The sequence below is a fragment of the Gymnoscopelus microlampas genome, assembly GCF_963454915.1.
Source record: "Gymnoscopelus microlampas genome assembly, chromosome: 4".
In the NCBI taxonomy this organism is placed as follows: domain Eukaryota; kingdom Metazoa; phylum Chordata; class Actinopteri; order Myctophiformes; family Myctophidae; genus Gymnoscopelus; species Gymnoscopelus microlampas.
The window spans coordinates 3,729,492-3,755,000 of NC_139941.1; the positions used below are offsets into that span (position 1 = coordinate 3,729,492).

General features: G+C 40.4%; 2 protein-coding genes across 2 annotated transcripts; both read left to right on the forward strand.

Moving 5' to 3' along the window:
- The first annotated feature begins 1,033 nt into the window (after positions 1-1,033).
- Positions 1,034-8,713, forward strand: uqcc3 (ubiquinol-cytochrome c reductase complex assembly factor 3). The gene is made up of 2 exons (XM_084055840.1): positions 1,034-1,314; positions 8,433-8,713. Exons 1-2 carry the CDS (start codon positions 1,201-1,203, stop codon positions 8,577-8,579), a joined length of 261 nt encoding a protein of 86 aa, XP_083911966.1. The 5' UTR covers positions 1,034-1,200; the 3' UTR covers positions 8,580-8,713.
- A 2,223-nt stretch (positions 8,714-10,936) lies between these two features.
- sub1b (SUB1 regulator of transcription b) lies at positions 10,937-23,247 on the forward strand. Its single transcript, XM_084055147.1, has 5 exons — positions 10,937-10,999; positions 14,816-14,888; positions 17,492-17,617; positions 18,367-18,475; positions 21,856-23,247. Exons 2-5 carry the CDS (start codon positions 14,820-14,822, stop codon positions 21,933-21,935), a joined length of 384 nt encoding a protein of 127 aa, XP_083911273.1. The 5' UTR covers positions 10,937-10,999; positions 14,816-14,819; the 3' UTR covers positions 21,936-23,247.
- The last annotated feature ends 2,262 nt before the right edge of the window (positions 23,248-25,509 follow it).

Consider the following 25,509-nt stretch of genomic DNA (forward strand, 5'->3'; position numbering starts at 1 on the left):
GAAACACGCATAAAGCGCATGCGCGGCACCGCAAGGGGTGTATGGGTATTGTAGTTCTTTGTTTTATTTGATTTCCCTGCAGCAGTGAAGTACTCAAATGTTTTACTTAAATAGTATCAATACTTTGCCTCTGAGATGTAGTGGAGTAGAAGTAAAAGTATTGAAAATGGGAAAATACTCCAGTAAAGTAAAAAATACCCCGAAACTGTAATTACAGTAATGGAGTAAATATGTACTTACTTTCCACCAGTGGCAGTAACACGCGTTAAATACATACAGTTTGTAATACATATTGCTTAATTAGAAAGTCTCAAATTAAACAAACTTTTCCCACCACTGTACAATTCCAAAATACAGCACTGTTTTCTTGAGCGATTATCCTCTACGCAATGACGTAGCTGTAGAATACAACTCTCGTAGACGTATTTATGATTCTAGTTTTCAATCTCCGAGAGTTGTAGGGTTCACCCCGCACGGACACAAGGACTTTCAGCACGATACCCCGTAGACACTCCAAACATGTAAAAATTGAAAATAAAGGTGCTTACCCCCATGTCCCAAATGTTAACTCTCGCTACGGGGTAGTAGTTTAATGTAATAATCCATATATTTCAATAAAGAAGTGTTTTAATGACGCCTGTGGCCGGTTCTGTCGGAAGTTCCCAAAGGGTGGTAGTGACGCGCCCATCTGGTGAAACCCGGAATTACACTCAATGTAAACAGGAAGTAAAAGAGGGTGAAAAATTGGCGTTCGGCCACAGACGGCATTAAAACACTTCTTTATTGAAAGATATGGATTATTACATCAAACTACTGCCCCGTAGCGAGAGTTAACATTTAGAGCATGGGGGTAAGCACCTTTATTTTCAATTTGTACATGTTTGGAGTGTCTACGAGGCATAGTGCTGAAACTCCCTGTGTCCATGGGGGGTGAACCCTACAACTCTCGTAGATTGAAAACGTCAGAATCATAAATACGTCTACGAGAGTTGTATACGCAGTGACGTCACCACGCAACGTCGCAACACGTCAGTTATTTAACAACAAAACCAGGCTCTGCAGCAGACAGCTACCTCGACCTTTACATTCCGTGGTTCCGGGTGGTCCGCAGTGTGAGTGGTGAAAAGCCAATGAACTGGACGTGCGTCCCAGCTGTTTCTAACGTTTTGTTTGACCAGTAGAGCCTGATCATCATCCATCATGTCTCTCCGCACCATCCTGGTGTCCTCTGGGGTGATCGGGACGGTCATGGCCGGCTACGGGATGTGGGGACTGATCGCTCCTGGAGAAGAGAAGAGGAGAGAGATCCTGAGGGTAAAAACTTGCACTTGATTCACTTTTGGATAACACTTGTCTTGTCTCTGGACTGACTGTCTGCTGCACACACAGACAGACACACACACACACACACACACACACACACACACACACACACACACACACACACACACACACACACACACACACCTGTAGTGCATTGGCTCTCAAAGTGGGGGGGTTCCAGGGGGTCCCCAGCTAAATGATAGACAGGAACCAAATGGACCCTTATGGGTCTGTAACTCTGAGAGTGTACACATGGAACATTGATTTTACAATATGAACTGGAGTCCCAGAGATATCAATCAATGCCATTAAATGGGGGTCCGTAGCCTAATGCATGTCAAACTGGGTGTCCTTGAAATTAAAGTGGTTGAGAATCGCTGCTAGAGCCGTAAACAAATCTTCTCTTATGGGGGTCCCTTGCTTATCTTATCAAATGGGGTCCGCAGGCTGATAAGTGTCAATTTGGGGGTTGACATGAAAAAGTTTGAGAACCACTGCTGTAGTGGACACCTGGGTTACACAGCTGTCTTTCTAAATATTACGACTCTTTTCATTCATTCTAAACTAGTGGGGACTCGACTCGGGAGGTCAAGTTTACATAATCATGTTTCACCTTCTGTTTTATGGACTGGTTGGTAGACGTCAGAGCTCTAGTAGAGCAACTACACGAGCTTGAACACATGGTGACTGTTGTGTTCCCACGAGCAAGAACACATTTGGACAGACAGTCTGCCTTCTCAGTAAAGGGGCAAACCTTTTGGAACTTCTCAGTAAAGGGGGCAAACCTTTTTGGAACTCTTTGCCTACTGTTCTAAAACTAGAGACGGATGGTAATGTGTTAAACAGCTCTTTGAGTCCTCTAGTCTAGAAAGTCCTCTAGTCTAGAGGACTCAAATTATGGTTGAAATCAAATCAACTGCGTTCACATGTTTAGTTACTGACTGATTCACAAGTTAATGTATTGGGTCAGAGTTTGATGGTGTTAACTATTACTTACAAGGTTCTGGCGCTGAAAGAGGGTCTGGTGGTCCATAAATTAAATTGCAGCCCTTGGTGCGCTCCTAAAGTTCAAGTCAGACTTAAGCATTACAGAAACTAACAGCTGCACAGCAGACAGTGCAAGTCCTTGTACTACTTCCTCATCAGATAAGTATACAATAATGATAGTCAAAAGTAGTCATTTAGCAACTGGATAAATGAACAATAAAACAGCATAGTGCATCTCTATACACACACACACATGCGCGCGCACGGACGCGCATACGCACACGTATGGGGTTGGTCATAAGAGTGGTAATACAATAGATAGACACATGTTTGTTGACAGTGGACACAGCATTTTGTCTTCCCCTCTGGACCAGGGCCTTAATGCTAAACAAAAGCACCTGTGTCCCTCTTTTGTCTGCTAAGCTTCTAAAACAATAATATTAAAAAACAAAGCAGGACATTTGGCCTGACAATGGCCATGAGATAGAGAATAATGGAACACACACTCAGCTGCAGAGGATTGCTTTAACCACTTAAGGGGGCAAAAGAAACCCTAAGCCTAGGCCAATTATTTTGTTTGTTCTTTCTGTACAGTTTCAAGACTACAGAACAGTATAAACGTGGCTGGCTAGTGGCTAGTAAGCAATGCAGCCTCACTAGCCAACACACAAGAGGAGGTTGAATGAACTGAAACCAGCGCACCCCGAAACAATATGTTGGGAATTGATTGCATGAAACAATCACCTGTGCGTCCAGTCTCAATGTTGGTAAACAAATAATTGGTCCATAAGCTCTGTGCATAACCGTAGTTCCAGGTTTCCATAAGATTCAGAATCAACTGTATTGTCACATCATCCCATGTTTATTTAGAGGTATGAAGAAGTGGGTTAAAATTGTTTTTGTGCATCGTTTTTGTACTTTTTTTTTGCAGAAGGGGATCTCTGATGATGATATCAAAGAAAAGAACCCGCACACTGTCAAGAACTTGCAATTTTTTTAGCTCTTAATTCAACGTTTCAATCGTTAGACCTTCATCAGGACAGACAATACAGGGCACAACAACCACCGAACATTTCTAGGCTACACCCACAGTGAAGGTCATCGGACATGCAGCCCATTAGCTACACAGGCAATCCCAAAGACAAGACACTCCCATCACCATCATATTAGACCCACCCCAATCCAATAGGCTCTATGCATAGCAGCCATATTGGAAAGAAATTGGGCCTCTTCTTACTTCCTTCACAGGTGTTCCCAATGATACTAATGAAGGCTCAGTTCCATTCTGGTCAGGGTGCTGATATTGTGCATGATGCATGTTGGCTCACTAGAAACACTCCATTTTGGTTCCCAAATGGCCCCTTATGGTGGGTGTGTAACTCTGAGAGTGTTACGGGTCCATTTGGTTCCATTTGTACACTCTCAGAGTTATGGGGGTCCTTGAAAATAAGGCAACCACTATGCCACACTAAATGAAACAGAGCCTTAATTAGTATTATTGGTAACACCTGTAAAGGAAGTAAGGCAGGGGCCCAATTCATTCCCAATATGGCTGCTGTGCATAGAGCCTATTCACAAAATACACATTTGTTTCTGGGTCATGGCATCACTAATTAAATCTCTGAATAGCAGAGGAAATGGCCTGTATAAGTCATCCGACCAGGTCTTCAATATCTATAAAAAAAGGGAAATGATATTAGTGGACGGGGCCCAGTAGTAATAATAAAAACACACAGTGAAAATAATGGTACAGTAAGAGTATAATTGTATAAAACATCTCCAACAAGATAAAAGCACAAGTCTATTACATAGGGTAGTCCATCCAATTAACGCATGACTAATCACAGCGTAACATTACAGTAAGTGCAAATTCGTCATTTAAGCCTTTAGGGGCCAATTAAATTGGTGCTATCGCAGGTGATGACACTTCTAATAGGAAACGTTTTCCCCGTATGTGGATGTCTAAAGTGTGGTAATTTAGTAGTGTTATTACACTGCGCACAATGACCACAGCGATAGTTTCCTTTTGGTAAGGGGCAAAGGCGTGTTTGGATGCATTGTGCTGGTTTGTTTTGTGCAAAATAGGCATTAACAAGGTTGTCTCGGCGATTGCGGTCACGTTTAAAAACAAATGGAGGAGGATCACGAAACAAGGCAGTGGTTAATTCAGGGTCTGACTGTAAAATGTGCTGATTTGATAGCCTGCGAGTGAGGGGAATAAGTTGTGATACAGGTGACTGAACATTTATTTTAGTTTTTGTTCTTATTACTGGTGGTTAACAGTCCAGAACGAGGTTTGTGGAGTGCTGTGTTAAAGGCTTGATCCACTCAAGCGGTCGGGTAGCCTCGCATATCTGAGGCTTTCTCGCACAAGACTTCGGTAGAATGACAGACCTGTCTTATTAAATCTATAGAATTGGCTTTTGGGGAGGCCTCTTTTAAGTGGTGTAGGGTGGAAACTGGTGGCCAAAGGGAGTGTATTTCTATCAGTCTCCTTCCTGTATAATGTTGTGAATAAACCTCCATTGCCTTTCATGACCCACATGTCTAGAAAATGTACTTTTTCTGTGCTGTGGTCCATAGTAAATTGCAAATTACAGTAAAAAATCACACCTGTGTGAAGGTAGCGGCGCCTTTGATACATTTTGTCATCAATAAGTGTTTATAATGTGTTTATAGCCACGTGTCACGTGAAGTTTGACCAATCACTTTGTTGACGTGTCTGACCAATCAGAACGTTGACGCAAAAGCCAGGTATAGAGGGCTACCGCTCTAGCGCCGCTAAAAACAGCTGGTTGTTGGGAGCTGGCAGCGGTAAGCCTCTTCCTCAGTCTTGTCCCAGTCGTAGACCTTCTGTTGAATGTAGTCGTCTATAGTCGTCTATTTGTCCAGCTTAGCAGTGTGTAGTTTCTCTATATACTGTACTGGCGCACAGTCTCTTTGAGAGTGTTGAGTTCGATTGGAGCAAAATCAGCATTAAACTTCTGTTTCAAAGTCAATTCTTGGGTTTTGATGTCTTTCTCCATTTCAGAGACTTCAGTTGACACATGATCAATGATCAGTAGCATGAGATCAAGAAGACCATTTAATATCGCGCCCAATCTTTTAGCAAAGGCTTCATTGGATTTGCCTATGGTGGGGGGCTTTTGTAGGCGCAGGCCTCTGGGGATTCTTGTATTCCTCCAATACTCACTTAGAGTCGCCCCATGCATCTGTAGTCGGGTCTCTTTTTAACACATATACTGCCAATCCCGAGATATCTCGGGACATTAAATCCACCCGTTACCTGCGTATCCCGAGATATCTCGGGATCGTCTTTTAATGTGGTTTAATAACGAAAAAAAAAATTTTTGGTACCATCCTTGATTTTTTTTTTCCCCATGACGCTTCCGACCCATCCTATGAGAAAATTTCCGACAACCGTTTCCGTTTTTTATCTTGAAAACACAGTTTTTCCCTGGTTTTGGCTAAAGATCATGGTTTTCACACGGTTTAAAAAACGAATGGTAAGCTCCGGTTGTATTTTCTTTTCTTTGATCGACGAACGGTTATCCTCTTTGTGTTTAAAAACGATCTGATAGCCGATCGGAGGCTAAGCTAATCTAAGATGGCCGGTGGGGAAACGTCACAGCCACGTCACAGCCAAACGGATATGACCTTTGCAGCCTCTTTTAGCGGCCGATTCCACAGAAGAAGAAAAAGGAAAAAAAGTGTAAACATTATGAGGGCTCGTACGTCCGTCTTTGCTGTTTATAAACACCATCCGATCGCGGATTTTAATGGATATAATTTTTTTGTGAACGGTTCAAAAGGCTATAAAACTCAAAAACGCTGGCAGTGGGTGAGTACCTTATGAATAAACTCTGGCAGGGAATGTGTTAAACAGAGTTTCGCTAATTTGGTCTTTAGATCATCAGAAGACATACAGATGTCCATACGAATGTTAGGCATTAAGATTCTCTGTGTGTCCTCGTTAGAGAACTCAAAAGTGGCTTGGTTGTGCATGAGTCCGTTGATTATGTTATTTTTTTCAGAAAGAGAAAAAAGAAAAAGGAGAGGGGGGGGCAGGGAGAGCTATGAGTCAGTGCATTCATTGTCAGGTTCGGACCACAGTCCACAAAGTATATGATTTGGCGATCTGCAACCTCACATTGTGACATGGCTATTTTCAAATAGCCAATGTATACCAATGTATATAGGGTTAAAATGATTTTGATGCTATTTTAGCCCTCACAGACCGCTGGGGGTCCCCGGACTCCACGCTGAGAACCACTGCATCACCTTTGTGGAACATTAAAGTCATCAACTCTGGTTGCAAAGTTTGCTTTTAGTTATTCTAAAAACTCTGACGTTATTAGAGTGATCTGTGCGGATTATGACTAAATAGTTGCTGAACATTCTGTAACTGTTTCACCATTTGCTGTTGTCCCAAATTAACCACTTGGCATCCAAATGCATCAGCATTGTGGATGACATTATGAGCAAAAAAAGTCAAAGAATTTCACAAAATCTAGAAAATTCAAAATGTTCAAAAATAGCATAAGTATTATAGGGCTTAAGTGGTTATGCCCATTTAAGTGCATGACTATGCCACGCATAATGCCAAATAAAATACTGTATTTATTTCTGCTAAAGCAGGCACATCGGCTCGATTTCAACAAAAGTATTGGCTCGATTTCAACAAACGATTTTCACCAGCTCTCATCCTGGGACACTGACATAATTCCATTTAAGGCAGTGATTCAATTTCTCAACCTTTTTCATTTCAAGGACCCTTCAGTTTGATATGCATTAGATTAGATTAGATAAATATTGTGAAAATAGCTGATCTACAAGCTCACGAGGCGCTGTGAGCTTGTTGATCTGCTGTTTTCACAATTTTTGCCTCTTACCTATACTATTTGACAATTTGGCCAATGTTTGACCAGTTTTTATAGTATAGTTTGTTGATTACTTTGATGCAGCAATGGCCTTTTCTTAGGCCTTAAAAGTCCTTAAATTGTCGCTTTACTGTCATCTGGGGACCCCCCCACAATCATGTGGGGGGACCCACAGGTTGAGAACCACTGATCTAAGGAACACACACAATGTTTAAATAAATGTCTTGTGTGAGTTCTTCAAGAGACAACCATGTTGAACACATGAAGGCACCATCTGAAATGATCAGAGCTGATCACTATGGGGGAATTTAAAACCCATTAATACCTGGAACGCATTTGTGTCACTTTAGATTTCTTTGGCTATTCAAAAATAGCAGATATACAAGCTCATAGCGCAGCACCGAGTGCCGCGCTAGGAGCTTTTAGATCTGCTATTTTTGATTTTTTTTTTCGTTTTTTCATCCCTGCTTCTGGTCACACTGAAATAAATACGTGTTCTTTTGGGAAATGTAGACTCTCTGATATGTTTGATATGTGTGTTTGATTATCACAATTTAACCATTTAAATGTTAATTTATATGTACATGAACCATAGCCTCCTTATTTTGTGTGCATTTTCAAAATGTGTATTTATTTTTTTTAATTAAAAAATAAATAGCAGATATACAAGCTCAAGTGTCACATCGACGCATTGTGAGCTATTTTCACTATATGTTGTAACTTGTATTAAGAAGTATATAGGGCAGGAGTCTTCAACAGGGGGTCTAGGACCCCTAGGGGGTCCTCAGAGCACAAAATCTTTGTGTGATAGGATTTTTTTTTTTAATGAACCACTTGAACCCTAGCATCCCAATTCTGAGGGGAACATTAGCCGAACATAGCAGACCTACAAGCTCACAACGCCTCGCGCCTGAGCTTGTAGATCTGCTATTTTCAGCAAGGATGTTTTGTTGTTTTTTAACATGAATTCAACACTACACAAACAATGATAGTGTTGTCAAACAAGTCTATGAATTCCAGAAAATCTGCAACACAATTCTATACAAACCCCCACTACATTACATGTAGTGGGGGGTCTCTGCTTCATCTGTCTCTCAGCTAAGGGGTCCTTGGCCTGAAAAACGTTGAGGACCCCTGATATAGGGCATATATGGCTTAATTGGATAAGAAAATGCCCAGTGTTTTTTTGTTTTTCTTTTCACAATTCCAACCCTGACTGGCTCCTTCTACTCTGCCCTCCAGAGTCTGCCTGAGAACAACCCGGCCAGAATGGAAGAGTCGAGGAAGAGGAACGCGCTTGTGATGCAGGCACTGAAAGAAGCTTCAGAAACCCAAGACAACATTGCAAGAGAAATTAAATTTGCCCCCTCCTGGGGAGGGGGCAAATAGCTACCCTAGTGTCTAGACGCCGGACTGCTGGGTTAAACTTTGTGAAATATGCTCATCACATACTGTGTGAAGGCTGGTTAATTGTTTAATTTGATGTTGTAATGTGTTTGATATTAAAACACTTTGCACACGTTTACATTGCCTGGTATATGGGGCCTACTGTATTATTGTTAGTTGGGGTGTTAGTGTATGGACATACAGTTTTTGAACACCATGTGCTGACATAAGGGATGGCCACAAACCGTCATTTCTTTAATAAGTCATCTTGTGTCCACATCTTCCTTTTCACTTTGTAACCACTTAAATCCTGGAGTCACTATTTAGGTCATGTCATTATAGGCAAACATTTCCTATAAGGTTCAGAAAAAAAGATATAATGAAAGAAAAATAAATTTCAAAAGAGATGGCTGAGCTTGTAGACTTGTAGAGAGTGTATAGAACACAATAATCTTTATGGTAGAGTATGTTATACAATATAACGAGCACATCTGTATGGTAGGGTATGTAAATACAATATACCTAGTACATCAGTATGGTGGAGTATGTTAACCACTTAAACCCCAGCATCTAAATGTATATTCTGGGAGGAACATTAGCCAAAAATAGCAGATCTACAAGCTCCCAATGTGACGTGTTGGGAACTTGCCTGCTGCTGTTGCCCATCTGCCTCAAGGTTTGACTGTGCGTCTAGAGAGAAGATACTCTTCTACATACGCCGGTTGCAACAAGTGTTTATTTGAGTTACTGTTGCCTTAATGCCTTTCTATCAGGTCGAACTAGTTTGACCATTCTCCTCTGACCTCTGGGTATCAACAACAAGGCATTTCCGCTCACAGAACTGCTGCTCACTGGATTTGTTGTTGTCTTTGCACAATTCTCTGTAAACCCTTGAGATGGTTGTGTGTGTGGAGAATCCCAGTAGATCAGCAGTTTCTAAAATACTCAGACCAGCCTGTTTGGCACCAACAACTATGCCACGTTCAAAGTCACCTACGTCACCTTTCTTTCCTAAGCTGATGCCTGGTTTGATCTGCAATACTTTGTCTTGACAAAAAATGTCTGCCTAAATGCATTGTGTTGCTACCATATGATTGGCTGATTACTATAAATTAGCAGTTTGAGAGGTGTGTCTAGTAAAGTGGCGTGTGTGTGTATATATGTGTATATGTTACAGTATGATTGAGAAACCAGTCCGATTGAAAAAGGAGTGCTCGGTTTTCTTCGAGTTCACCTCCCGCGCTTCCCCGCGGCGCGGCGGGCCTCCCCATCAAAAGAAAAAAAAAAAAAACGTCTCCTAAGTACCGAGACCAGGCGGGACGATGATTTACGATTCTGTGCCTGTGCCTATCGGACGGCGCCGAGTCGTCTGAAGATGACTTTGCAACGCTCGGCACGGCGACTCGCTCGCCTAAGCTCGCTCTGTGGTGCCTCTCGCTTCAGGCGGCGCGCCTCCGTTGGTGAAACCGAGCTCACCTTTTTCAATCTGACTGGTTTTTCAATCTGACTGGTTTTCCAATCGTACTGTGACACACACACAGATATGTATGTGTGTGTGTGACAGTACGATTGGAAAACAGTACACACACACACACACACACACACACACACACACACACACACACAGACAGGCCTACACTACACATATTTATATATACACATATATATGTGCGTGCTATAGAGAGAGATGTGTGCGTGAGCGCATGCTTGCATTGCGAGTTGCATTAAGCCAGGCAGTGGTGGAAAAAGTACTCAAATGTTTTACTTAAGTAAAAGTATCAATACTGCAATGTAGAAGTACTCTGTTACAAGTAGAAGTCCAGAATTCTACAGTTTAAGTAAAAGTACAAAAGTATTGGTATCAAAATGTACTTAAAGTACCGAAAGTAAAAGCACTAAAATGTTTGAAAATAGCAGATCTAAAAGCTCACAACGTGTCGCATCGCGACGCGTTGTGAGCTTGTAGATCGGCTATTTTCAAATAGCCTAGGTATGAAATAGGACTAAAGTGGTTAATATGTGTTTTATAATGTCATCTGCAAAGTAACTAGTAACTAAAGTTTTCAAATAATTGTAGTGGAGTAAAAGTACAATATTTGCCTCTTGAGATGTAGTGGAGTAGAAGTAAAAGTACTGAAAATTAGAAATACTCCAGTAAAGTAAAAGTACCTCAAAATTATACTTAAGTACAGTACTTGAGTAACTGTACTTTACACCACTGAAGCCAGGCAGGGCATCTTATGATTGCCATTCATTCTGGCCTTCTACAAAAACTCAATTTCCCAGCAGCACCCGCGAAGCGCGTCCGCGTCGCGTGCACTCGCAGCGGAATTATTACCCAGCATTAATTGCGCTCCACACTTCCTTCCCTCCCTCTTCCCGCTTCTATCAGAGTGTTCCTGCTGCATCCATCCATTAAACATGTAAGCAGCGTCTTTTTATTTGGCTTTGAATGCATGAAAACGTTCCGCTAAAGTGCGAATGTCGTCGCCACGGGGCCCGTGGCGTCATTAAAAAGGCCGTATAGCGGCGGTTGTCGTTGTGAACGGCCAGTTAAAGGCTAAAGTAGCTAGCGGTTTGATGCTACCTCCTCCAGCAGCACCAACCTGCCTGTCTGTGTGTGTGTGTGTGAGCGAGAGGGCAGTGTTGCCACGTTCTGTGAGGGCAACAAGCAAACCGGTTGGTCTATGAAAACCAGCCATATATGAACGATTTGAACATGCATGCATAGGCTATTTGAAAATTGCAGCTCTACAAGCTCACGCGACGCCTTGTGAGCTTGTAGATCTGCTGTTTTTTTATTTATTTTTTTATCTTGAAATAAAATGTGGAATATTTTACACAAATGCTCAACACATTTTCATGAAATGATTTGAGAACCACTGGTTTAAATGATTTTTTTTTTTTAATGGAAACGAGCCCAAATAAGCAACTACACTTCAGAAACGAGCCCAAAACCCAATATTTACAAGGAACCTTTACAGAAAAAACAAGCGCAAAGTTGCTTATAATAAGCGGACATGGCAACTGTGTGTGTGTGTGTGTGTGTGTGTGTGTGTGTGTGTGTGTGTGTGTGTGTGTGTGTGTGTGTGTGTGTGTGTGTGTGTGTGTGTGTGTGTGTGTGTGTGTGTGTCTCATGGTCTGAAAGCTACAGGAAGCTAGTGTTCATGTTAATAATGGCTGCTAGCATAACGCCGAGCAGCCGTTATGTAACGTCCATTTATGCACTATTAGTGCATTAAAGGTTGTGTTGGGTGTTATTTATACTGGGACCAGACATGGTACTGATGATACTGAACTAACACACCCCCCCTCCCCCCACTGTCTGGATGCTGCTGAAGGATACAGGATAGGTGGGCACTAGGGACATCTACCTCCATGTAAAATTGGCTATTTTGTCCAAAATGTATAAAAATCTTCTCTCTCTCTTTTTTGTTTCCCACATTTTTAATTATTTCAAAAGATTTTCAAAAAAATCCCCCAAAATGCAACATTTTCATGAGTTAAAAAAAAAAAATCTATTAAATTAAAGGAAATAAAATACTTTTAAGAAGTAGTGAAAATGGCAGATGATGCGATGTGTTGTGAGCTTGTAGATCGGCTATTTTCACTAGTTTAGGACGGGTCCCAGAGAGACGTAACATTTTTCTTTTGGGTCTCTGGTTAAAAAGTTTGGGAACCAGTAATGTAAAAGTATACATGATGTAAACATGCACGGTACATCATTATCATACTTAATTATATCCTTCAACTTCTTGTTTATGTCCAAAAATGACTGGATATACAGGTTTTGTTGCAATTGTAGAAATATTACACCTTATTTGACAAATATTTAAGCATGTTCTAATCATGTATACTTTACATTACTTAAGGCCATTTTTCAAATGTGTATAGATATATATTTTTTTAACATTTTGGACAAAATAGCCCATTTTACATCGAGGTGCCCAGATGTCCCTAGTGCCCACCTATCCTGTTAACCTCCTGAACACTGGACAGTGTACTTGGGTTACTGTAGCCGTACGATACTGTGTCGCAAAAATAGCAGATCTACAAGCTCACACCGGGATGCAACGCGTAGTGAGCTTGTACATCTGTAATTTTTTTTATTACGTGGGAGACACTGTCGTAAGGCAAAGTAGACAAATCTCACAACACAAGGATTTACATAACCTAATGTTGATCAGTGGTGGATGTATGTGTAGATTATTATTACTGAAAGGTAGGGTAAGTGATATGTTTTTGTTAAAAGTTTAAAGCACTATGTTTTGATAGTCACTATTGAGTGTTAAGTTACCGGGATCTGTCCAGCTCTTTAATAAACAGAAAATACATTTTGGGGCAAGGCTTGGATATTTACGATGAGGCCAACACGGAAGCTTATGAATGGCCAGAGTGAGGCAATGTTTTACCCTGCGCCGACCTGCAGTGTCAGAAAGAATTTATTTGAACGCAAGTGAATGGGTTTTTGACAAACTTTAGACTAGATTTTCTTACCGTAATAAAAATTGTCATAAATTCTATATGCTTCCAGTCGCTAGTTTAAAGTCTCCTTTCAATCATCATGATATGCGTTTTGCTAAATTATGGTCCCATTTATTCTAAAATTGACGATAAAGTAGGCTATGCTCCAGGAGGGGCGGGATGATTTGATTGACAACCTACACAACCAATAGCATTCATTCCCCGCCCTACTCTTGATTGACAAGCTACCCAACCAAAAGCATTTTTGGGGGTTGTTTTCCGGTTCGCTGGTCACGTGTCTGGTCTCAACCAATAGCGTTTGAGTTCCGGCGTGGCCAACTGTATATATTAACGATGGAGGAATGCACGTTTCTGAACTATCGGCTTCATTTTCGTTCTGTAGAAAGCAGGGGAGTGGCTTTGTCCATTCTTTTTTACAGTCTATGGTTTCCACTTGCCACTTTCAGCCAATCAGGAGAAAGTAGGAGGTCCGCACACCATCTCGATGCTCCCAAAATGTAATAATAGAGCGGTATTACATTTTTTTGGGAGCATCAAGACGGTGTGCGGACCTTCTGCTTTTGTTCACAGTTGATCCTTTTTGATCCAGCACCCCGTCAAAATGTTTGGATGTGCGCGCACCTCTTAACCGCTATAAATCAGGAGAAAGTACCCATTTATCAGCTTCAATTTTATGGCATTCCAATTTTGTCTGCTCATTTCTTTGTCATCACTTACCAATTGTACTACCACTTGTACCTGTAAATGCATTTTCTTGTTTACTAAAGTGCTGGAGAGACATGGAGACCACTGTTACTGAACAAACACTCAATGAGTACTAGCATAATATAGAGCTATTTAACACTTACTAGCAATTAGTGTGCATCGCTTTAATGTTACAGATGGTAAAGGTGGGGTTGATTTTAACTACTGTATGCTGCTGAGTACCTTAATAAAGCACAGACCTCAATAAGTAAAATGTAATAGTGGGAATGTCTTTAACCCATTAAGACCGGGAACGCATCTGTGTGTCATTTTACGATTTCTTTGGCTATTCAAAAATAGCAGATATACAAGTTCATAGCGCGGCACAGAGTGCCGCGCTATAAGCTTGTAGATCTGCTATTTTTTTTGAAAAATCCTGAAAATTTGTGCAAATCTTTTATATACATTTTTAACTCAAATCGTTGCTTCTGGGGGTCCCTGGAACAAAATATTTTTAGATGGGAGGGGGTCCGCGGTCAAATACATATTATTTTGGGGGTCCTTGACATGAAAAAAGTTTGAAAAAAACCATTGATAATATAGCAACATCAAGTAAAAAAAATGAATACCAAAAAAACTTTAAGAAAAGAAGCCTGTTAGGATTTAGAAGACATCAAATCTTTACTTCTGGGGATTTTACAAATTTTGTAAAATCCCCAGAAGCAAAGATTTGAGTCAAAAAAATAAAAAGTGTGTGTATATATATATATTCAAACTAAAGATTTGCGCACATTTTCGCGATTTAAAAAACAAATAGCAGATCTACAAGCTCATAGCGCGGCACTCGGTGCCGCGCTATGAGCTTGTAGATCTGCTATTTTTATATAGCCAAAGAAATCTTAAAATGACACGGATGCGTTCCCAGTCTTAAAGGGTTAAAAGTAGGTGACCATAGCATATACTGTGTTGTGCAGCACTATCGTTGATTAGTTTTAAAGTGTCAGTTCCCCCAAATGACCACTCGGTGTCATCGTTGCACTTCACATGAAATGATGTGTTTCCTTTTCCAGCACGATGCCCAAATCAAAGGAAGTCCTGTCATCCACATCTGGAAGTGACTCTGACAGTGAGGTGGATACCAAGGTATGTCCACACTACGGTACACACTCATCACACTGGCTTCTGACACTTGCTTTGCTTTTGCCTTGTGGCCTCCAAGCATGGGGTTACGTCACATCGGGAGCAGGGTTTCAGACAGCTGTGTTGTTGACTGTTTTAACATTTCTACATTGTTGGATTAACTATAGCCCCATTTGGAGCCTCTGCCTCCGCTGTATAGCTCCGAGATGAGGTCCCACAGCGTAGGGTGCCGGGAGAGGACGACACCGGCGAAAATTGGCCACTATAAGCTCTATTCACAGCAGCCATATTGTGAAGACATTCACAGGTGTTACCAATGATACTAATGAAGGCTCTGTTCCATTCTGGTCAAACAGAGTCAGGGTGCTGATATTGTGCATGTTGGCGCACTGGAAACATTCTGCTACACCAGTGGGTCTAAAATGTGGGTCCAGGGACCCTCATGGTTCCTTAAGGGGTTTCTAAATGGCCCCTTTGGGGTGTGTAACTCTGAGAGTGTACAAATACGGGTCCATTTGGTTCCATTTGTACACTCAAGAGTTATGGGGGTCGTGGAAATTGAAAAATCTGAGAACCACTGTGCTACACTAAATGGAACAGAGCATTCATTAGTATTATTGGTAACACCTGTGAAGGAAATGATAATATGGCTGCTGTGCATAGAGCCTATTGTTGATTCTTACCTTTTTCCGCACATCGTGTTCAAAAAGTAAAGTTAGTCCCCCTGCTCTCCGACGTTTTACATTTTAGCGGTCAAGAAAATCTAACTTGACGGGTTGACGCAAGCGTTTAAATCACGTATTTAGTCAGCCTGTGGCCAGTCAACCCCCGGCGTCCACATGCGCTGTACTGCGCCCGTAAGATTGCATTGGGAAAACATGGCACAGGCTCACTAAAAAAACGATTTAAATGCTTGTTTCAACCCGTCGGTTAGATTTTCTTCACCGCCAAAATTTAAAACATCTGAGAATAGGGGGGAATACCTTTTACTTTTGGATATGATGTGCGGAAAAAGGTGTATTGGCCAATTTTTGCCAGTGTCATCATCTGCCGGCACCCGACCGCTGTGGGACCTCATCTCTCCCTCCGCTATACAGTATATAGTTCTGACAATTATTTATCACCATTATTAATAGCGAGAAAAATATTGGTTTATTGCACATCATTTACACATAACTACTTAACATCCATGTTCCTGCTAATGTACACATCTTTGCATAACAATTCAATCGGTGCTTCTTATTCAACTAAATGCATTACATTGCCTGCAGATATAAATTATACCAAAACTTAAGTCAACGGAGGGCACTGCTTTCACTGTTAGATTGTCCTACATTTTTGCTAATTAACACACATTTGCCGACTTAAATATCATTTTTATTCAACCCAGTGCGTCTCCTAGAAGCAAAATATAAAGGCGTTCACTCCATTCATTGTACCTGCATGATGGATGTGAATAAACCTCACTAGTTGCCGTTTTGTAACAGCGGCCAGTAAATGGCACAGCTCCTACTACAAGGGGTGTGTGTGTGTGTGTGTGTATGATATGCACATTAAAAGTGAGCATGTTACTCTGTTTACTTTGCAATTAATTTATAAACTTAGAAATTCCCTCAGAGCACACTCTCTCTCCGTCTCTGACTAGCAAATCATGCACCAGCTGACATACAGCAACATGAGCGAGAACAAAGTGATTAAAAGACATTGAAATCTATCTTGATCTGCTGAGAGCAACAGCGAGTGGAGTAGTGATGTCTTTCACCCCTCAGATATCTTTACAAATATCAATACCTTTGACGTCTGTAGTTGAGCAAGTGTCTGATAATATAATTTGATTGGTTCAGGTTAGTCTTGATATGATAGTTGACTCGACATATTGGTACAGTTTAACGTTATTAAAATAAAACGAGTTTCTGCCTAGTAACTGGCGTACACATTCCACCAGTAGTGGTGACCCCACTACACACATGCACTTGTACAGTTTTATTGTTTTGGGCAAGTGAACATGATATTCATTCAAGTCTAACGTGACCTGTTCTTGCCCAATGGGCAAGTGCTTTCCCTAGTGTCAAGCTAGCCCTGAATTATATTGAAAGTGCACACATAAAAAACACAATTATTATCACTTTTGATTCCTTCTGTTTTATGCAGGGAATTTGTTTTTGGGCAAATGCAAATGATTACAGACCCTCTTAACTCATTGGCTGCCAGCTTTTTAATTTTTTTCCTACAGTAGGCTGCCAGACTTTTTCAATGAGAAAAAAAAGCACTTAGGAGCCGAGATACAGAATTTTTAAGTTTTAAGGTACAAGGAAGTGGATGGGAGTCTAAATCTTCGGTAAATCATATCTCCTTGGTCTTTGGTTTAAAAAAAAAAAAAAAAAGAAACTTTTATTTTGAAAACATTTTTTTTTTGAAAGAACGCAGATCTGCGTCCTTGGCAGCGAACGGGCTTTTGCGCAAATGAACGCAGATCTGCGTTCTTGGCAGCCAATGTGTTAAGTTGTGGCAGATTTTCTCTTTCAATGAAGTGTTCTCATCTTCTTTACCTCTTACCTTTTTGCATGCCTGGAGATCATAATGTGACAAACCGAATGTCTTCTCAGGCCAAGAGAAAGAAGTCAAGCGCACCAGAGAAACCAGCCAACAAGAAACAGAAGAGTGGAGAAAGCTCCAAGCCCAGTGGCTCAGCCAAGAGCTCCGGCGGAGGTGGTGATGATAACATGTTTCAGGTACAGCTCTAATGACACATTTATTATGCAATTGCCCGATCACAATAGTTTGAGCTGAATGCAATTATTGTGCATATACTAGTTTGAATTGTTTACATTCATCTCAATAAAAACAGCTGGATGAAATAAACAGAAGTGTCATATTTCCATCATTTCCACATTGTCCACTTTCAACCTGGTGTTCCCATTTTAGGTGTGTTGATTCATTTTCAAAAACTCAACGTAGCAGATCAGATGGGTCTAGCACACCATCCAATGAGAAAATCAATTGCTGATGCGCAACCTCTCTTTTTCTTATTTACCTGTTAACATGTTTTTATCTTACCCTGATCATGGGTCTTATAATTCTGTTATTGATTTCATTCTATATTGTTTTCATTAACACATTGGCTGCCATTGACGCAGATCTGCGTTCTTTCAAAAAAATAAAAAAATTCAAAATATATATATATATATATTTTTTTTAATTTTCCTTATAACACTTCCTTATAACTGAAAACTTAAAAATTCTGTATCTCGGCTCCTAAGTGCTTTTTTTTTCTCATTGAAAAAGTCTGGCAGCCAGCTGTAGGTAAAAATTCAAAAAGCTGGCAGCCAATGAGTTAATATGATAGCCTTTTCTTCATTAACTTTTTATTTTAATGTCATTCTGTAACTTATGTTAAAAAAATAAATGAATGCAAATAAAACAAAAATAAAGTGAATTGAACATTGAGTGTGGTTTGACTGTGATGTGCTTCTTTGTTCAGATTGGTAAGATGAGGTACGTCAGTGTGAGGGACTTCAAAGGCAAGTCCCTGATTGACATCAGAGAGTACTGGATGAACTCAGATGGAGAGATGAAGCCGGGCAAGAAAGGTACGTGTTTTATCTAGGGGTGTGCCGATATATCGTCCCGCGATATATCGCGATACGTTTTCGCGACCATATGTATCGTTTTGGGGGGAAAAAATATCGTTTTGGAAAAAAAAAGCAAAAAAAAAAAAATATTTTTTTTATTATTATGTTTTTTTTACCAATCAAAATAATCAGGCATGCAAACAGCCCCGAGGTGAAAAGGGTGACAACATGTTGTTTTCTTTCGAGTCAGGTGTCACACTATTGCCCTATTTGGATTCAAAACGGCTGAAAAGCTACAAGTTTGCATGTCTGAATAATGCAAAAACAGAATTATTTGTTTGCATTTCCTTTTTTTCTCCCCCATTTATTTTCATAATAAAAAAAGTGTATCGAAATCGTATCGAAGTTGTGAGCCAAATATCGTATCGTATCGTTTCGTGAAATTAGTGTATCGGCACACCCCTAGTTTTATCCAATTAAAACACATACTGCACTGCATCAACTTTAACCACTCCAAACAGTGTCCAACTCTCCATCCTAACGCACAAAAGTTTCGAAAAATGTCAAACTTTCAGAAATGGCTGATCAACAAGCAACAAGAGAAAGTAATTGATAGTTATATCCCCAGTTTCATCACAACATGTGCATGCCTGAGGTAGGAGTGACACCATCATAAATGAGCAAGTTGTGCTCCAGTGAGCGCTATGCTGTATCGAGCAGTTCAAGGCAACACAGCTGCAGGAGTACACATACTCCATGATCATCTCTGGCAACAACCTATACATTTTAGGTAGGAAGTAGGCCATGCAGTTGCTTAATCTAGGCCATGCAGTTACTTAATGTTGATCAATTTCACACCGACAACTGCTAGTTTAAAACTTTGCTATTAACCCATTTAGACCGGGAAAGAATCTGTGTGAGTTTTTTTTTCCAAATCTTTTGAATATCATTTTTCAAAGCGATTCTTTTTTAAAACTCAAATCTTTGCTTCTGGGGGCTCTACAAATGTCTTCTAAATCCTACAGTATTTTTTGAAAAACGCATGTTTCTACATCAGTGATTCTCAAACGTTTTTCATGTCAAGGACCACCAAAAGTATATGTATTTTGCCACAGACCCCCATCTCAAAATATGTTGTAATGGAGACCCCCAGAAGCAAAGATTTGAGTCATAAATGTTCCCTTTAAAAATACATATGTTCAAATATTTGCACACATTTTCACGATTTTTCAAAAATAGCAGATCTACAAGCTCATAGCGCGGCATATCTGCTATATTTGAATAGCCAAAGAAATCTAAAATGACAAATGTTTCCCTGGATTGAATGGGTTAATATTTGCTACTTCCATACAGTAGTCCATATAAAGTGGTGTCGAGTGTGTGCACCAATCCACGCCTACTTCAGAGCATGGCATGCTTCTGGTTTGAAAAAGTTGAACCTTTATTAACCACGTCCTGCGTCAGTAGCGTTCACTCCTCTCCGTAGACAATGCATTGAACCTCGCCACCTTCTCAGAACGCAGGAGATCAGTAATATAGTGTGGCAGTGAACTAGCCCTCTGTGTGTTTCTCCACAAAATGTGGACGCAATGAAACGATGACAGAATGTGTTGGGTTTACAGAATGTATGCCTAATGATGTGGATTGAGGTTGAAAATGTGCAAAGTTGTCCTTTAATTTATAGAGTCCATTGCCTGAGGGAGTCGTTTGCCAAAACGAGCTCATGTACGAGCTGACAACGCGTCGTGATCAGTTCTTTTTGGCAAGTGACAGTTGTCACTATGAGATTTACAAGCTCATCCACTTATGTTACTGTATATCACTTTGTGGTTTAGCTTTAAGCATTATGCTGCTGTTCTATTTAACCACTTGAACCCTAGCATCTCTAGTCTGGGGTCACAATAGAACATTCTGCGAAAATAGCAGATCTACAAGCTCACGATGCAAAGCATTGTGAACTTATTGGTGTGAATTTAGTTGACCCAAGAGTCTCCCTCTAACTAAGGGTGTTGAGTGATGGTTCAGTCCTGGGGGGCGCAGAACAAGATGACACCCGGCAGTATCACACTAAAAACCCACGTTTATTATACATAGAGAATATAATATACAGTATAGGCTCTATGCACAGCAGCCATATTATCACTTCCTTTACAGGTGTTACAAATGATACTAATGAAGGCTCTGTTCCATTTAGTCTAGGACAGTGGTTTCCACGACCCCCATAACTGAGAGTGTACAAATGGAACCAAATGGACCCTTACGGGTCCATTTGGTTCCATTTGTACACTCTCAGAGTTACACACCTGTAAGCGGCCATTTGGAAGCCCATGAGGGTCCCTGGACCCCAACGGTAGACCCACTGGTGTAACAGAGTGTTTACAGTGAGCCAACATGCACAATATCAGCACCCTGACTCTGTTTGACCAAGAATGGAACAGAGCCTTCATTAGTATCATTGGTAACACCTGTGAATGTCTTCATATGGCTGCTGTGAATAGAGCCTATCCGACACACGACGTGACCAGAAGATATAAGGACATGGAAAATAACCGAATGTAATGGGGAAAACAACGGAAGCATCTGGTATCATTGTGCACAGGCGTCAGTTTATCTCATAGGTTCAGAGATGGCCATGGCGTTAAGTGTATCAGTATGTGCTTACGCAAGAGAGTGACTCAACAGATGCCTTTTACTGGGTCAAGCAGATAAATGTCAGTCCTAATCATAACACTTGTAGATTGGCTATATTTGGTGAAGACTCCTGAGTCCTGGCATAGAAGAAAACATTTTTTTTTTCCGTAAATGAATGCCCTACTTTGTCATACAAGAATGTCACACAAGCTCTTGGGAGCTTGTAGATCTTCAATTTTAGCCATTTCTGCCATTTCAAGTGTGGTTATATAAATATTGAACCAGTGCAAAGCATTAAGAGCTTGTGACTAAATAATAACTACATTGAATCATTTGGAACTTAGGTTCTTTTTTTTGCTTAATTTTCTGAAAAAGTAACCGTTTTAGAGAGGTTTCTGCCCATCAGCGACGACATAGGGTTTAAGTAGCCTGGTTCCAGACGAATCTGCCAATGCAAAAGAAATTGCCCTCGGCAGATTAGGTCTGGCCCCTCTCGATAGAGATTGGATTTCTCTCCCTCCGAAGTTGTCAGGGACCAATCGGGGCCCAGTATGCAAATATGGGGCGGGGTTATCACCAGTGGCATTTTTTTAATTTGCCCCTCGGAAATGCAGGTTCCACACAGACTATGTTTAATATCTACGCAGTGATATTAGTCTGGCCATGCCAGGCTAGGGTTTAAGTGGTTAACTAGTTTGGAGGAGAATGATTTCTGTAGAGCGATGCTTTGGATAAAAGGATGTTGTCTTTGTTTGAATGATTTCCAGGTATCTCCCTGAATCCCGAGCAATGGAGCCAGCTTAAAGAACAGATCTCTGAAATCGATGACGCCGTCAAGAGATTATAGGCAGCTTCCGCTGCCCCCCTCCCTGTGAAATGTGTTACCCCCCCCCCCCCCCAAAAAAAGTTCTGTTTGGCATAAAGTTTTTTTGTAAAAAAAAAAAAAAAAAAAAAAAACGAACAAAAAAAAGACTTACACTTCTTTTATAATAACCTAGCTACTTGTTGGTTCATTGGCCATTATCGTGTTGAACTTGTCTCCTGTGCATGTGCAGTGTACTTTGTGTTTTTTGATCTATTCTCAGTAACTGCGTGGGTGAGTGCGTGGGCGGTGTGTTATTTTCATTGTTGGGTATGACTGAACCATACAGTCAACTGTTCTTTTGGATTTAAATCTTCAATAAAAAAAAAAGCCAACAGGGCTCTAGCTTATTAGTTGTTCAGAAATATTTAGTTTGACTTAATGTCACGTGAAGGTATACTGTATTAATGGTAGAGTGTAGTTCTCGGTGTGTAGTTGGTGTCCAGTTGAATTATCCAAGTAATAGACATAACACCTGGGCTTAATTTTGTTCATCTTTGTCCACGTTTAACCCCCTAATGAGTATTTCTTAGGGACGAACTCCAGATAAAAATCATTACAGTAACTTGGCGGCCAATGTCGGACATTGTATTATTTTATTGATTTAGACTCGTTAGAAGAACTGACTACAGCTGAGGTCTGGGGAAATAAAGGACTTCAAGAAATACGAGCTGGCACCTTTGTGTCCCCCCCCCCCCCCCCTCCTCCACTTGACGGCATGAACACAGGCTTGCCTTTCATGTGACCAGACACTAAGCAGAGCGTACGCCGGTGTCCGTGTCAGCCGTGAGACCGTGCAAATCATCGTGCGTAAACCGGTTTGACACCCAAATCGAATTAGTCCCATTTGAGTCACCTATACTACTCAGTCGCCACTGACACCTCCTATAAAAAAAAAAAAAACATTACAGTGTTTATATGAATGTAGGCTTTTTCAAATAAGTGTCTCTTTATTATTTTTCGATCAAAATGACATGCACTATAACCACAAACCTATATACTTAGTTTTACTGGAGTTTTTCCCCCCTCTACACCAAATATCCTCGCCGGAAATGGGTGATCTACAAGCTCGCAACGTGTCGCAACGCGACACGTTGGGAGCTTGTAGATCGGCTATTTTCGACACACACTGGCCCCAGAATATGGATGCTATAGGGTCGATGTGGTTACTACGGAGCCTTAGGATGTGGATTGTCCGTTGGGTGTTGATGTGGTGTACATGGGGTTGGACTGAGATGAAGGGAATGAATCACACTGCCAAGGCTTGAAGGTGGAATAAAAACCAGTTGGTATAGTACTGGAGTGTGTGTGATTTCTTTCTTTTGTTGTGTGATTCATCCGGATATCTGCATCTATAATAGGGCTATTTTTGTTTGGTAATGTAGGGCATTAAATTACAAATAAATGTTGAAATCTGGAGATACAAGGGTTCTGCCCAACATATGCACATCATATCCATATTGAGATATGAGCTATCTTATGTCTTTATCTTTTATGTCTTTGGATATCGTTTGGATAAGAGCTGTCTTTTCCTGGCTTTAAGCACTGTTTTATACTTTCATCTTCATTTCTGGAAAACAAGAGTTACTTAACCCATTAAGACTGGGGAACGCATCTTTGTCATTTTAGATTTGAAGAGCTTGTAGAGATATATATATATATATATATATATATTTTTTTTTTTTTTTTTTTTTTTTTTTTTTACTCAAATCTTTGCTTCTGGGGGGGTCCCTGGAACAAAATATTTTGGGGGCCCTTGACATGAAAACGTTAGAGAACCACTGATATTAAAGCAACATAAGTGTTTCCGAAAAAGGATTTAGAAGACATTTGCAGAATCCCCAGAAGCGAAGATTTGAGTTACAAATGTTTTGCTTTAGAATATATATATATTCAAAGATTTGCACATATTTTCAAGATTTTTCAAAAATAGCATATCTACAAGCGCATAGTGCGGCACTTGGTGCCGCGCTATGAGCTTGTATATCTGCTATTTTTGAATAGCCAAAGAAATCCAAAAACGACACCGATTTGTTTCCAGGTCTGTATGGGTTAAATACAGCAATGCACTTTTGAATACTTCAAAAATACTTCACCCTAACAATTACTCGCCCCCATGAAGCCTTGAATTCATGGAGATTTTGACGTTTTTGTTGCATTCCTGAATCCGGAGCCAATAATGCAATATTTGGTGACATTGCTGTGGTAGGAGAGCAAATGCAAAACTAAATGATATTAAACTAACTGTGTAATCACTGAGAGGCCTAGTGATGATCCAGGTTCAAACGGAATGTTTTAACCCATTAAGGCCTGAGTCCGATTCTTAAAATGTTCTAAATCCTAACAGATTTTAACTTCAATTAGTCAAACAAAGAAAACTTGTTTTTTTTTTTTGGCTTAAGTATTCCTTTACGTATTTTAAATGCCATCATCCACTTTTGGAATACTTAAGTACTTTAACTCGAGTACAAATTTGACAGCAAGTTTCACTTGTAGTTGAATAATATTTGACCTGGAGTATCTATACTTTGACTCAAGTACTGGAGTATTTTGTCTACTGCAGTGGTTCTCAACCTTTTCAGGCCAAGACCCCCCCAAAATAATCCCATTTGAACTGGGGACTCCCCCATGATAACCACTTGGAATTGTAGGACTCGGTTCCATATATAAATATTTCAAAATAGCCGATGCTGTGAGCTTGTAGATCTGCTATTTTGAAATATTTTTGCCTCTTATGTTTCACCAGTTTGTATAGTATAGTTTGTTCTGTTGATTACTTGTTAATGCAGTAATGTTCTTTTTTAATTTCTTTTTTTTCTCTTTCTTTTTTTTGGGTATGAAATAAAACATTTTTCACTTTACTGTCATCTGAGGATCCCCCCCCCCCCCCCCCCCCCCCAAAAAAAAAACATGTGGGGACCACCCTGAGGGTCCCGACCCACAGGTTGAGACCCACTGTTCTACTGTTACTGTACAGGGCCTGTTCCAAAGCATGACGGTGCAGGCAACAGGCTGTGGGCACATTAAGCGAGTACACAAAACATTAATGCAAAACACACCCTCTCAGCATGCCCGACAGATGGCCACAATTACATCAACTCTACTAGATTGAAACAAGCAATGATCATAAACCCAGCAGCTTTATTAGATTAAATGACCAAAAAAACAACAACTCCTGGCTAGTGGCAGAGAATTATAAAACGCAACACAAGCAACAGTGGTCAAGTGTTCTCCAATAGACTAAGACCCAGAAAATGTGTGTTGATACGTTTTGGCCTTGGCACATTTTCTCAAGCAATGAGCATGGCCGTTTCAAGTGGTGGAAAGTAAACAAAGTACATTTACTCGAGCAATGTACTTAACTTTATTTAATTTTGAGGGGCTTTTACTTGAATATTTCCATTTTTTCAATAGGCCTACTTTATATTTCCACTCCACTACTATGTCTTTTTACTCCACTACAAGTATTTGACAGCCTTAGTTACTAGTTAAAGATTTACATTGTATTACATTACACATTAACCAAATATCTGAAAAATAAATAGCCGATATACAAAAA